This window comes from Anas acuta, chromosome 3 (assembly GCF_963932015.1).
Source record: "Anas acuta chromosome 3, bAnaAcu1.1, whole genome shotgun sequence".
NCBI lineage: Eukaryota > Metazoa > Chordata > Aves > Anseriformes > Anatidae > Anas > Anas acuta.
The window spans coordinates 38,633,837-38,648,285 of record NC_088981.1 but is presented as its reverse complement, the minus strand read 5'-3'; the positions used below and the strand labels follow the sequence as shown (position 1 = coordinate 38,648,285).

Below are 14,449 nucleotides of genomic sequence, written 5' to 3'. Positions count from 1 at the left end.
CTTTAGCCCGAGCTGTTCCTGTCCCAGAGCAGGGGAGTATTTCCCTGTCCACAGGGTCACACCAGCCGCAGAGACGCAGCGTGCCAGGGGACAGGGTGCTGCAACAAAAGGGGCTGGGAAGAGCCAAGCTCAAAGGCAAGGGGAGAAGGCTCGCCCCGCTTCTCAACAAACCCATCGCCAGAGCACTGCAGGGTGCACGGCCCTGCACTGCCACCATGGAGGGACCCCCCGAGCACATCCCGCTGGAAGGTGGTGGCTGGAGCCAGGCAGCACAGGAGGTGAGTGAGACTGGTGGGAGGGACCCCTTAGTGCTGCTTTTCAGACAACTTAGGGTCACGCTGCTTTCTGCTGCATGCCTGCACTGAAGAGATTAGTCAGCATTGCTTGCTGTGAAGGTAGGAACTGTGCACAGGCTGTGATCACCATCTGCCAGACAACTCCAGCAGCAGTACGTCTGCCAGACAGGGAACGGGAGAAATGAAGCTCTTCTAGCAGCCCTCAGGTGAATCTGAGAGTTACACAACTTGGGTGAAATGAAAACCCAGACTATGAGCCACTGGAAGAGCTTTAATCCCCTGAAATGCCAAAGGATGCAGGAATTAGGTTGATCTCTGATGGCTGACTCAGGATAACATGCCTTTTGCCTGTTATTTTACAAGACATTTATTCAGCAGAGATTGTAGTGAAGATGGTGGTTCACTAAATTGGTTAGTTAAATTATTTCCCTGTCTGATTAACTTTTTCTTACTGAGAAGACGTTATTCGCAGATACCATTTACTCTTTGAAAGCACAGACATTAGCAAATTATCTTCTCTCTGTGTGTGATGGTGAATTAGCTGCTTCAGGTTACTATGGATTAATTAAATAATGAACATACTTCCAGTGCACCTTAATTTTTAGCTGCTATGAAATATGAATTTCAATATGTACCATTTTGATCCAGTAGACATTAAAATTCCAGGAGTCATCCACTTTTTTTCTCAATAATAGAAATAGAGCCTAATCTCTTTATGGCAGCATGGCATTTGTCTCCACGTTGAAAATAAACCCATTTAAACTGAAAGCTAATAGACCACCACAACACAGCGTATTTGGCCATCTCACATGCCTCTAGAAGAAATGGCATTTCATGCTGATTAACAGATAACTCATTTCAACCCTTCATGCTTTTGTACCACTGTAACTTATCAGAAGTACTGTTTTATATACCATAAATATATTTCCCGTTCTGTTTCTCCATTTCTGAACTCAAATGTTAACAACTCTTTAGTTATTATAATTAACTATTGTAACTAACCCAATAATTTCTCCAGACCAAGGCCCAGGACAGTATCTTTTGCTCTGAAGAAGATAACAGCCTGTATTTCACATACAGCGGAAAATCAAATGTTCTTGAGGTCAAAGAACTCAACTATCAGGTAAAAGTTCTACCTTCTGTACGTCCCTTCAGCAGGGAACTTATCCAGCAGCTCCTGTTTCATTAAGCAAGCCTTCTTAAAAATAGTATAAAGGTGATGTTCATGCAAATATTGCACAATCAAATATACAAATGTTTTGTAAGGAGAATCACACTCCTGGCTACGGTACTAACGTGAGGCTAAACTATGCTGTTGTATAATATATCTAGTAAAACTAAGGGATGATACAGGAAAAGAGGTCCATTTCTAGGCTCTGTTTTCCCTCAGTCTTGAGCTAAATTATTCCTCTCAGGACTGAGGGAGCAGGAGCCTTTGCTGGCAAGAACGAGCATGCAGGAGACAAGGAGAGGATGACAAACATATGGAGGATTTCAGGAAGCCAGTGAATTTTTTCACTTTTGTGCCACATGGCATCTAAAGTAAGCTTCACAGTTTTCAGTATTGATTCATTTCAAATTGTATTAAAAATTAAGAATATACAATAGCAATAAACTACCTAAGTAAGGTAAAGGACAGATAGTTTTAATGATTATCAGAAATAAGAAGCAAAGGATGAAAACCATACATGTCCAAAAAAGATTTTTTGTCTATATTTCTGAATATTAACAATATTATTTTAACATATTCTCTGATTTATTACAACTTTGAAAGTATTTAATGTTAAGTAGTTTAATGTAGGAATTGAAGAGAGACTTTCTTTCTTTCTTTGCTAGGTTAACACGGCATCCCAGATTCCCTGGTATGAGAAACTCACGCAGATGCAAATGCCATGGACCTGGAACTCAGGTCCTAATTCTCGTGTGTCAGTAATCCAGAATCTGAATTTAAAAGTTCAAAGTGGCCAGATGCTAGCTATTATAGGGAGCACTGGTAAGAACAACCAAGTTTCATGATTTGACTAATTCTTAGATAAAACACACACAATCAAAACCAATATTCCTCAGTCTTCTGAATGGCATAATCTAGCTGACAAAGAACTACTGGAAACGTGTCACTTAAATACATTCTTTAAAATGTACATTTTGAGAAATAGAAACATATTGGAAAAATATATTTTGAATTTATTTTCAAAAAACTTTTATATTATGGCTTGTATGTTTGCCATGTGTTTCTCGAGGTGCAGTGTTGTTACAACTATGTTCTGCAGCCCCATCTCTGTTAGACATGAAGCAGCTTCATGGCTCTCATAAAACAGGCAAACTGCAGACCTTACCCAGTAACAATGCAGACATGAGGCCAGACCCTGTAAGAAAGATCAGTTGCAACTGGCAGCAATTCCCTTCACATGCAAACAGGTCTTATAGAATAAACTATCACCTTCAGATTAATTAACAGAAACTTGAAAAGAAAGGATAATGCCTCTTCTATTTGGCTTACAGTGTCTGAAAACTGGGGCTCTGGTTTCTTGCATCTTTTTTTTTTTTTTTCCTTTCATTTTCTGGTAGTAATGGTTTAATCTTCTCAAGGATGAGGTTGCCTAATAGAGAGTTGGCCTTTGCCCTAAGTGGTTAGTGAGACTTAGCTCATCTAGGGGGATAAGAAGTAGACATGTGATGCATTAAATTGAAGTAATAAGTACCTATGCTTTGAAAGTAAACCAAACAAAACCACAAAAAAACATGCTGTGCTTCCACTAAACTCTTACATTAGGTTAGCTCAGTGATTCAGTGAAGATGCTCTCTTTGAAAAAGAAGGACAAAACATATTTGCCACAGAAGTTTTAACATTATTTCTACAGAAGAGGTTTTTCTTTCCCATTGCTATGGGGGATTTTTCTTAGCACATATCTAATGTACTGGAAATTGTACCTTAGAGATGCCCCATAGCAAAAGGAAAAAAATTGTGATGAAATAACATTGACTTACAGATATTAGATTTTTGTAAGGTAACGTACACTGGGTACAAACCCTTTCAGCAAACTAGTCAAGCTATTTTAAAAAGCTGTTTAGCATCTATTTCATCAAATGCCTTAGTAAAGTGGATTAAACTGCTGATGAGTCTCACACTGTCAATGGCAATCAATATGCCACTCAAACATAGCAATATGTAGTTTACAGATGGACAAGTTTTTTTAATTTTTTTTTTTAACATGTATATTAAGCAACAAGTGTGGAGTTAATTTTTCAACAGGAAGACTGGAAATGAATGATATCTAATCATAATGAGAGCTCTGTGTGTTTGCATAAAGTATCATATGGCATAAGGGAAAAAGTCATTTGCTATTTAAATCCAAATCAGGTTTTGTTTTCATTGACTTACTTTCCTTACCTCTGAGCATGAGCCAACTTTTTCTTAATTATTAAAATGACTTTTTGTCTTGTTTAAATCACAGTTATCTAAGTCATGCTTCAGAGTCTTATCAGCTGTATAATTGCTCAGTGCCTTCGTCTTTAAACTGCTTAGCTGCTGTTTCTGAATTCACAATTCCCTCCACAAAGCAAACTTCTGCAAAGCATTTAGGTGCCAGCCCAGCAGCCATACATATAGAATGGTAACTAGCGGACAGAGATCTTGCTTCTTAAATTCAGAGCTGTTCTCAAAAGCCAGCTACCCAGTTCTCCTAGGACATGTCAAAGGTTAAAGCCATGTAATACATTCTGGATGGAAGAGGTTTCCTGATCATGAGCTTGCAGTCAGGTGTCAGTATTTTCTTTCAAGATCATTCCACCTCTGCAGCTTTAGAAAAGCAACACAAGGTGTTGAGGAAAAGACGTTAGGGAATGAAAACTTCTATTCTCTGTGACTAAATCACTTTTCAAATGGATGCCCTAGAAATTTGTTTTCTAATTTTGATTGTTTAGGTGGTGGAAAAACATCCTTGCTTGACGTGATAACCTGCCGGGATCACGCAGGGAAAATCAAGTCTGGTCAAATCATGATCAATAACAAACCCAGCACCCCCCAGCTTGTCAAGAAATGCATTGCACACGTGCGGCAGGATGACCGACTGCTTCCCCACCTGACTGTCAGAGAAACGCTACTGTTCGTTGCCAAACTGCGCCTTCCAAAGTTTTTCTCAGACTCACAAAGAGAAAAAAGGGTAATTAAGCTGTTGGAAAAAAATAAAGTTGTCAAAAATGCATCTGACAGGAACTATCCGAGAGATCCTGTGTGCTTGGAGTCAGAACAGCTAATCTGGCTTTTTTTTTTTTATATATATGTAGATTATGAATTATGAATCTTTTTCCTTTTTCAAGATAGAAACCAGCAATTGTTCCAATGCTAATAAAAAATGACAATCTAGAGAAAGCATTAGAGAGGCTGAAAGATGAACTAAATTGCTGGTCGTTGAGCATTTTTTAATGTTATCCCTAAAATCAAGATTTGTTTTCAACTGGCTCTCGATCAAATAGCACCATAATATCCAGATGAATTTTAACTACGTCAACTATATTTTTTGGCTTTATCTGTGCAGAAACGTGTCAAGAAACTGTTTTATCCCTGTTACCATTTGGATCCCCCCAGGTGGAAGATGTTATAGCAGAACTACGCTTGCGGCAGTGTGCAAACACGAGGGTAGGCAACGAGTACCTCCGTGGTGTTTCAGGAGGTGAGAGGCGGAGAGTGAGCATCGGTGTGCAGCTGCTCTGGAACCCAGGTGAGCAAAACCCTGACACCTTCCTTGTGCCCCCCACAAACCACTGGGGGTGGTTAGAGAAAATAGTAGGGTTCAGGGAAAAGCCAGACACACATACACTTCTCAAGACACTTAATGGATCTTGCATTTTCCTCTGCCAGATGTTCACTCCTCATGGCAACATCAGGCACAGTTGAGGGTGTACTGATCCATTTGCTTAAACCCCAACTCTTGCTGACCACAGATTATAATGTAATTATTATAGTCACGGTTATATAAAAAGAGTGGTTCAGGAGCCAGCCCTCTTTGACTTCTGCCTACGCACAAGTACAATGTTAACAAGGGAAGGGGTCATTTTCTTGGTAGCACTGGAACTCATTGCGGTCTTGTGCAACTCTGATGTGGCTGGCTCGTTACAGGTGAACTAGAAATTTCTGTCATTTTGTCATTTTCACTGGAAGCAAAAGAGAAGGCTAAATCTACAGGTGCTTTTGCAGGAATGAATTCCCTATCTGCTCTTACACATATCAACAGCACCACTGATCTTACCTCAGCCTCTTGTTGAGCGAGATTTCCTATCAGCTCCTCTACTTCCACTGGGAAATGTATCTGATTTTTTTTGCTGATAAAGAATTATAATTTTGCAAATAAAGGGAAAGCAGAAGCATTTTTAGTAAGAAGCAATGCTCACGAATAGATGTGTTGGTACTGAAGTAAAAACATTAGTTCTAGGAAAAATAAGTAAAGATTTCTTTACATTTCAAACACGCATTACACCCCTCAGCACAGAAACTATGTCTGTGTACAGACAGTGCCTTGTGCTGACTGAGGCCATTAAGTTTTCTGGCAACACAAACACTGCAAAGTAACAAAACCCTTTCAAATTTTTAGCAACCAATTGCAAAACAAGAAAAATTCAATTTTATGCAAATCTCTTGGTATCTAGGTGTGAACAGGCATGAAGTAGCTTCTCCTCCCAAAGCATGCTCTACGTAAATTAATACTTTGAGGATTTACACATAAAAAAGGTCTAAATATCAATTAAGTATATTTAATATAGATTAAAATATTTCAGCAGGCAGAATATAAAACTATTACTATTGTATATTCACATACAATGTTCACATTTGTACAGGCAAAGTGCAAGAACTGCAGAGTAAAACATTAATTTAGTAAGGAACCTAAATCTTCATTCCAGTGAAAATCAGAAACATTACTCTTGTTTCCAATAGGACCAAGACAAAATTTAAAGTACCTACTACATAGTCATTATGTTCAATGAGACAGTGGAAGGAGGTTGCCATTGTTGAATATTACCTGGTGCTGGTGTGAAATATACTTTGTACTTTTAAAAAAGGAATATAGCAGTGAGATTTCTCATGCTAATACCATATTTTCCAAATCAAGCATGCTGTTTTCCACAGCTAAACTTACTGTCTTTGGCAGGAATTCTGATACTTGATGAACCCACATCTGGACTGGACAGTTTTACTGCACATAACCTTGTGATAACGTTATCCAGACTGGCCAGAGGAAACAGATTAGTTCTTCTTTCACTGCATCAGCCCCGGTCAGATATCTTCCAACTCTTCGATTTAGTTCTCCTGATGTCTTCTGGAGTCACTGTCTATTCCGGAACAGCCAAGGACATGGTCCAATATTTCACAGAACTAGGCTATCCCTGCCCAAGGTACAGCAACCCTGCAGATTTCTACGGTTAGTATCATGTACTGACAAAGTACTGCCATAAAAAGAAGAAAAGAAAAAAAAAAGAAAGATTATTAGAAGTCATTTGCTTTCTTAAGCCTATCAGCTAACATTGATTTTTATTGACCATAACTGTTTTAGAAATGCCTTGTCACTGTCAACAATATTGTACTAAGTTCAGTTTTGAACTGAAGTGCAACAAGGCCAAGTGCTGGGTCCTGCACCTGGGGCACAATAACCCCAAGCAGAGCTACAGGCTGGGAGATGAGTGGTTGGAAAGCTGCCTGGCAGAGAAGGACCTGGGAGTGATGGTTGATAGTCGGCTGAATATAAGCCAGCAGTGTGCTCAGGTGGCCAAGAAGGCCAACAGCATCCTGGCTTGTATCAGAACCAGTGTGACCAGCAGGGCTAGGGAGGTGATCGTCCCCCTGTACTCGGCTCTGGTGAGGCCACACCTCGAGTACTGTGTTCAGTTTTGGGCCCCTCGCTACAAGGAGGACATCGAGGTGCTTGAGCGGGTCCAGAGAAGGGCGACGAAGCTGGTGAGGGGCCTGGAGAACAAGTCCTACGAGGAGCGGCTGAAGGAGCTGGGCTTGTTCAGCCTGGAGAAAAGGAGGCTCAGGGGCGACCTTATTGCTCTCTACAGGTACCTTAAAGGAGGCTGTAGTGAGGTGGGGGTTGGCCTGTTCTCCCACGTGCCTGGTGACAGGACGAGGGGGAATGGGCTAAAGTTGCACCAGGGGAGTTTTAGGTTGGATGTTAGGAAGAACTTCTTTACCGAAAGGGTTGTTAGGCACTGGAACAGGCTGCCCAGGGAGGTGGTGGAGTCACCATCCATGGAGGTCTTTAAAAGACGTTTAGATGTAGAGCTTAGGGGTATGGTTTAGTGGGGACTGTTAGTGTTAGGTCAGAGGTTGGACTTGATGATCTTGAGGTCTCTTCCAACCTAGAAATTCTGTGATTCTGTGATTCTGTGAATATGATCCCCATTTGTCAATGCAGGAAACATAGCAAATACAAGAGAGAGGAAAAAATCAGTTTTAAATAACCCTCTTAACAGTGCCAGGTGTAGCAACTCTTCCAAAACTTTATCACACTTATTCCCATGTTTCAGCTGGTTGAAACTTTTATCCTCAGTGATAAAAGACATGCAGGAACTGATCAGTTGCTTTCATGCAGTCAGTTCTATGAACTCTGTTCAATAAACATAGGAAGCCAGTTTCCCAGGGTGTGTAATCATATATACCTTGAAGAGGAAATGAGAAAGATGAGAGTTGCCCAATAGGGCATAGGAAGGGAGGAGGAAAAAAAAACAAAACACAGTAACAGTAACATTTGATTCCTCTTCTCAAAAACAAACAAACAAACAAACAAAAAAACCTGCATGGCTCTAAGTCCCTTTTTTTTTTTTTTTTTTTTTTCCTCCCAACATGCAAAGGGAATATGGCCTTGTTAATCTAATGGCAGTAGTCTTTTACCCCAGAGGTTGGTTCAATTCTTACCTTCAGGTCTTTGCGTTCAAGTTGTTTAGGATGCCTTGTACAGACACCAACTACAATGCTCTGGAGTAACCTCTTCAGCTCTGCTTACGTGTCAGTTCATATCAGAATGCCTATCAGCTATGCAGAGATAGACAGAAATTAATGTCAAGCCCAACAGAGACCTTTGTCACCAACGTGGTTCAGAGCAGTCCTGCCCAGCTCAGTGCAGCCCTGGGTGGGGGGCCTTGCAGCACACCTGGATGGGAATGGAGCATTTAGGGCAGTCCTCAGAAGATGAACCCCTGTGACATGGAGGCAGGTGGGGATGAGGAAGGGAGGTGAAAGATCATTCAGTGCAATGCACTGAGCCACCACCCACAGGAAAGGCAGAGAATATGGGCTGCAGGAAGATGGAAATGGAACGGGAAAGCTAAAGATGCCACAGCAAGGAGGAGGACCTGAAGGAAATGCACAAATGCTGGCAGTGTGGCAAGTAAGAGAAACAGGAGAGTCTCAGAATGAGAGAAGGCAGGCAGGTTACAACTCATTTCTCTGATGGACCCCTGCTGAAATGTGGCTCAATGGAGACAGTCAGCTCAACGTAAGGAATTACCAGATGCACAGAGATAATTCTCCCAGAAAGCGTCTGTGAAGTATCAGGTAGTGGTGCTCGACACTGATGCTCAGCACTGGAAAACACTACTACAAGTTTAGATTTTAAAAAATAATTTGTTAAAAAAAAAAAATAAAGCTAGGTGAATTACTGTTGCTGCTACTATCTTTTCCTTGGGTAATGTTCTTCTTAAGCTCTCAGTATCTACCTAAAGTAACTGATAAAAGTTTTAACTGTTGTAGCTTAATGCATGCACACAGCTCATACTGTCTGTTCACGATATAATCTCTGATTCTAAACACATCATAAAGTTATCACAGCTGTAGCTTATGGACTTATGTCAAATAATGTCTTGCAGTTGATTTGGCCAGCATCGATAAACAGACTGCAGAAAAGGAGATAGAGAGCCGAAAAAGGGCAAATATTCTTGCCAGCTTGTTCCTAGAAAAAATCAAGACTTTTGATGATTTCTTATGGAAAGCTAATGAAGACGACAACGTTGTGAACACAGTCAGCCAAAAAAGGTGAAGAAAATAATATCATATGGCAGATCTGGAATAACTGCTACAACTTTGGCTAATTTTTTTTTCCCTCTTTTGTACAGCTCCCCTGTAAAATCAGAAGAGGCTATCCACATGCCTTACCATGCCAGCAATCAGTTACCAGGCGTCTTAAGGCAGTTCACTGTATTATTAAGGTAACCTTACCTCCATAAACAACTACGTATCATGTTCACTTGTATTTTAAAAAATTAAAAAGCACAAAATGTGAATTGAGCAGGTGCTGAAAGCGCACACCTAGCACTACTAGCACTAGGCCTGAGCGAGCCATGGAGCTGAGGTGTTCCTATACTGGCTCACGCCAGGCCTCTGAGCAGGGTGGTGGGTAGCAGCCAGATGTCCAGCCCCTTGCTTTCTGTCCCAGGGCTCCTTCCAGACAAAAATCACCTCCAGCTCACACTGCTGCAAGCCTGTACCTTTGGGCAGCAGGAGCCTTGAGGCTCAGAAATGTGTGTGTCCCAGTTTTGGGTACCACCGTCCTGATCTCCACACACACACCAAAGCGCAGTGACTGAACCCTCAGCAAGCCCAGACAGCCGTGTGGCAGGCCTAGGTGCTGCCATCCTCACACCTCTGCCTTGATACGAAGCCAGGCTTCACTCACTGAGTATAGCCAGCATGGATGGATAGTGGTAGCTGGGTTTCATGCTTGTGTTCTCAAAAGAAATAAAACCAAGTGGTTTAATACATGTAGAACATCACTGATAGTAACATCTAGTACTAGTGTATACTACGGGCCCTTAACAAAGAGGCTTTAGCTGAAATAATTGCTTCTGTGTCTTCAAAATGAGATCTTCCAGCTGCCACGGGCTTCACCCTTTCAGCATTTCAGACCTGAAAAAGTAGGCCACTACCAATCCTCAGCAGCTTTGATTAAATAAAATCATGTTCAGAACTGGGCAAACTCCCAACCTACTCAAAGTCAGCAATTCCACAAACTGCTGTTAGCAGAGCACTTGGGGCAATATATCTGAATATATCTGGCATTAGTAAGGACTATACCTTGTGATCAATATTGTTGTTTTCCAGTCGTCAAGTCTCCAATGACTTCAGAGATCTTTCAACACTACTAGTCCATGGAGTTGAGGCCCTCATCATGTCATTATTAATAGGATTTTTGTACTATGGCCATGGAGAAAGCAGACTCTCTATTCGTGACACAACAGCACTGTTGTACATGATAGGTGCACTAATCCCATTCACAGTGATTTTGGATGTCATTGCCAAATGTAAGTGTGAGCTTTATTGTAAATGTTTAAACAATCACAATCAGAGAGCTCTCAAATCAATGAAAAATTATGTTTATAAATGCAACTCTAGGATGAAATGAACCTGTTTGCTTCTACCCTGCAGGTCATTCAGAAAGAGCTATGCTTTATCATGACTTGGAAAGTGGAATGTATTCCGTTAGCCCATACTTCTTTGCTAAGGTAAGTGGTTTTGATGCCAGGAAATACACACAGATAGCTTAAAGAATATTCCGAAGCCTTGCTGTATAAATAATTGCATTTGCATTAGACTTCTTCTAGTGTGTCTGCCAGCTAAAGCTACCATTCTTGCTTCCTTGGTGTTAATTGATTAAATCTCAAACTACTTTGTATCTGTTGCCATATGTCATGGCTGACATCCATAAGGTTGTTTGGCAAAAATTTGGGAACCTTGAAAGTCATCTTCGGTGGTTTCATCATTTTATGTACCTGAATGATTCATTAGCTGAAACATCTGTGAAGGTTTGATTATGTCTTGATCTATAAAACAGAGTATTTATATTAAATGCTACAACAAAAGTAAAATAGAAATGACAAAATGCTTACTGAGATTTCCAGTACTTGTTCAGGCCTGTACTGATCAGAGAGAAACAATTGTATTAAGTGTATAAAGAGCTAGATTTCCTGGAAACAAATTAGAACTTCAGAAAAATTACATTCTCTTTTTTTTCACAAGGGTTTAGAAGAATCCCTTCTTTGTGATGTTGCCACTGTGAGATGAGCTCTGCCTGCCATGGCATCTGTAATTTAGGTTTCCATTTCTGCACAAGATTTTAAATGCTTATTAGTGGTTGCCAGAGAAAAATATTCTTTGCATTGTGTCACAAAAATTGCACATTATTCATACAGGAATCGATGTAATTTGTTACAACCTTAGTATTAGAGGATAGTAGCAACTTTCTTTGGTAAAAAATAATCATAATACTACATGCATATGTATATACACACATATCTACATATATAGGAATAACTGATATATGCAGACATCCATATAGTGCGTATATATATTTTTATATATACTGTATATATACACACACATGTATATAAATAAAATATATATGTTCAGATATTTGAGAAAATCTAAACCATATTCATGTTTTTGCAATGAGTTAGGAAGTTACTAACTGGACTACCTTTGGGACAAAGTGGTGAAGTGACCAACAGCCTATTTCAAATTTCATCTCATGCTAGGTTCAACCAAATTTGGACAAAATGTACACCTACAATGAGTCAGTAACAGTATTACTGCTCTCAAGCTCACCATTTCTTCATGAAATTCTCTTAAATTCTTAGAAACTGCCAAAACCATAACAAAATATGACATTCAACCTGTAAGAAGAAGCCTAACAATTCAACATTTACAGAAATTATCATAACTAGGGAAAAAAATTAGCAAGGATTTCCATCTCTGTTGTTACTGAAAACAACCAAAGAGGAGATGATTGTATTCTAAGGGACTATTTCTCAAAGTTTTTCTAAACAGTCCATAAGTACATTAAGGGGCATCTCAGAAGGTTTTGTGATTATTGCTTAATATATTTTTTCCCTCCTTTCTGAACAGATTTTAGGGGAACTCCCTGAGCACTGCGCTTTTGTTCTAATTTACGGGGTTCCCATCTATTGGCTGGCAAACCTCATGCCTGACCCAGAGCATTTCCTGCTGAACTTCTTCTCGGTGTGGCTGGCTGTGTATTGTGCCCGCGGGATGGCACTTTGGGTGGCAGCACTGTTGCCAACCTTACAGCTCTCAGCTTTCTTAGGCAACGTCCTTTTCACATCATTCTACCTGAGTGGTGGTTTTGTGGTAAGCCTGGAAAACCTCTGGACAGGTAAGAGAATTCTCCCACTACCCCTCCAAATGAAAATGTCAATGGCTTTCATCAGCAATTGTTTGTAGTGAGGCTGAGTCCCATACAAGAAAACCCTCTTTTATTCCCACCTTTGCAATATCTTCATGGATAGTGACAGTAGAGTTCATTTTACATTAGTGTCTCCCTCTGAAGCTGAGGTAACAGTAAGCTTGGTTGAAAAAAGCACTAGTGAAAGTCTGAATTGGTCCCTACATTATTCAGTATCAAGTTATATTCAGTAGATGAAGATCTTCAGTAGAAGAACTTGAGTTGATAATGGGAGTCTGATAGATATATGTTCTCCCGTAATTTTTGATCTTTGTGTAATAATATAGGGTGTATCTGCCATTTTGTCCAGTAATAAGCTATCATACAGCCTTCGGTTGTCAAGAAATTAGACAAACCTATTTGGCAGCAAGACAGGAATTTGCTTATTTATATGATTTTTTTTCTGACTTTTTTTTCCAGTTCCATTTTGGGTTTCTAAAGTGTCTTTTCTAAGATGGAATTTCCAAGGCATGATGCAAATTCAGTTCACCGAAGCCAAATATGAAATGACTGTTGGAAACGTTACTCTTCACATTCCAGGAAAACTTGTAAGTCATTCTCTAATAAAAATCGTGGTAATTAACTAGAAAAAAAAAATTCAGTTCCTAATTTTTCATATCTGTGATTGCAGGTAGTTAAGTCTATGGGCCTGGATTCACAGCCTCTCTATGTAAGCTATCTCATCCTTGGCGGCAATATTATTGTTTTCCTGCTTTTATACTACTTATCATTAAGATTCATCAAGCAAAAATCAAACCAAGACTGGTAACAGTAAGACAAGCAGATGGGCAGCAGGCTACAACATTCCTTGCAAGAAAACATGGCAAGCCCAAAATTTACTTTTGGTAACCCTTGCGAAGGCACTGGGAGAGAAGATCCCTGCTGAGTTCCGCTGTACGAAGCGAGTCCGGTTCGCCACAGGATGGCAGCAGAACACCAGGAGTTGGAAGCCAGGTTGTGCTCCTCCATTCAGACAAACCGTGATAAAATTCAGACTTTAACATGGTGGTTTTTCCATTTATTTTTTTTTAATTTGTTTGTTTGGTGTACAGTTTTATGTGTGACACCTATATGCACTGCATGCACCTTGAAATATTCTGAGCTATGAGTTGCCAATTTAAAAGGACCGATCCCACATTGTAATAGCTGATGTTCTAGGTCACAATCTTTGAATGCATGGCAATCACATACTTAACCAGAAGAGCTCTAAGAGAAGTAGGATCAGCACACACAAAACACTACTTACTGCAGCACATACTCTGCATTCACTACTCATAAGAAGGAAAACAGAGGAAAGCAACATAAAAATTTTCACTGAAGCTTTGGGAAAACACGCGTGGATGAAAAACACCAGTATTAAGTTATTCCGTGCTGTTTCTAATTGCTTATGTGTTTGAAGGCTTTGCCTTTGTGTTCCAGTTAGATGCTGTTGATGCCCAAAGTAATCTATACAGTGAGAAAGTACTTTTTTTTTTTTAACAGATAATTTTTCTTATCTTTTTGGATCTATTTTTACAGTATAAATACACGCAAAGTGATTATTAATCACATCTTTCTCTGTGATATTACTAGACACAGCAATTTGCCAGTTTTGGTTCCTAAGATTCACAGGTAGAAAATACCAAAACTGCCCACCCAATAATTAAAAATCTAATGGTGCAACCTCTGAAATGCTTGTACTTATGCGCTTTCTTAAGTTCAGCCATAAGACACAAATGCTCAGAAAATTCATAACAGTAAATAGATAGCTATAATCCACACACAGTCACAGTAACTACATGTGCAAATTAGATGTACAGTTAAAAATATTTTATAAGATTAGCTTGATTTTAAACATTTAACATTTAATTAGCTTGATTTTAAACATTAACATTAACATAAAATCAAGCTTGATTAGCTTGATTTTAAACATTTAAACAGTGCATA

The 14,449-nt window shown here is 39.7% G+C and overlaps 1 protein-coding gene across 2 annotated transcripts; it reads left to right on the top strand.

The window, feature by feature from the left end:
• Positions 1–23: 23 nt before the first annotated feature.
• ABCG8 (ATP binding cassette subfamily G member 8) lies at positions 24–14,071 on the top strand. Of its 2 annotated transcripts, XM_068676695.1 has the most exons (13): positions 24–278; positions 1,315–1,419; positions 2,133–2,289; positions 4,221–4,459; positions 4,885–5,017; positions 6,443–6,712; positions 9,156–9,321; positions 9,402–9,494; positions 10,387–10,586; positions 10,711–10,787; positions 12,187–12,454; positions 12,944–13,071; positions 13,155–14,071. In XM_068676695.1, exons 1-13 carry the CDS (start codon positions 216–218, stop codon positions 13,290–13,292), a joined length of 2,037 nt encoding a protein of 678 aa, XP_068532796.1. In that variant the 5' UTR covers positions 24–215; the 3' UTR covers positions 13,293–14,071. The 2 variants fall into 2 exon arrangements, with proteins under 2 accessions (XP_068532796.1, XP_068532798.1); XM_068676697.1 differs by lacking the exons at positions 24–278; positions 2,133–2,289.
• Positions 14,072–14,449: the final 378 nt, after the last annotated feature.

Excerpts from the sequence above, each read along its gene's own strand:
- ABCG8 (XM_068676695.1), top strand. The coding sequence starts at position 216 with ATGGAGGGACCCCCCGAGCACATCCCGCTGGAAGGTGGTGGCTGGAGC. Across the intron at positions 9,495-10,386 it reads CAGTTCACTGTATTATTAAG|TCGTCAAGTCTCCAATGACT; the intron begins GTAACCTTACCT and ends GTTGTTTTCCAG. Across the intron at positions 10,788-12,186 it reads GCCCATACTTCTTTGCTAAG|ATTTTAGGGGAACTCCCTGA; the intron begins GTAAGTGGTTTT and ends CTTTCTGAACAG.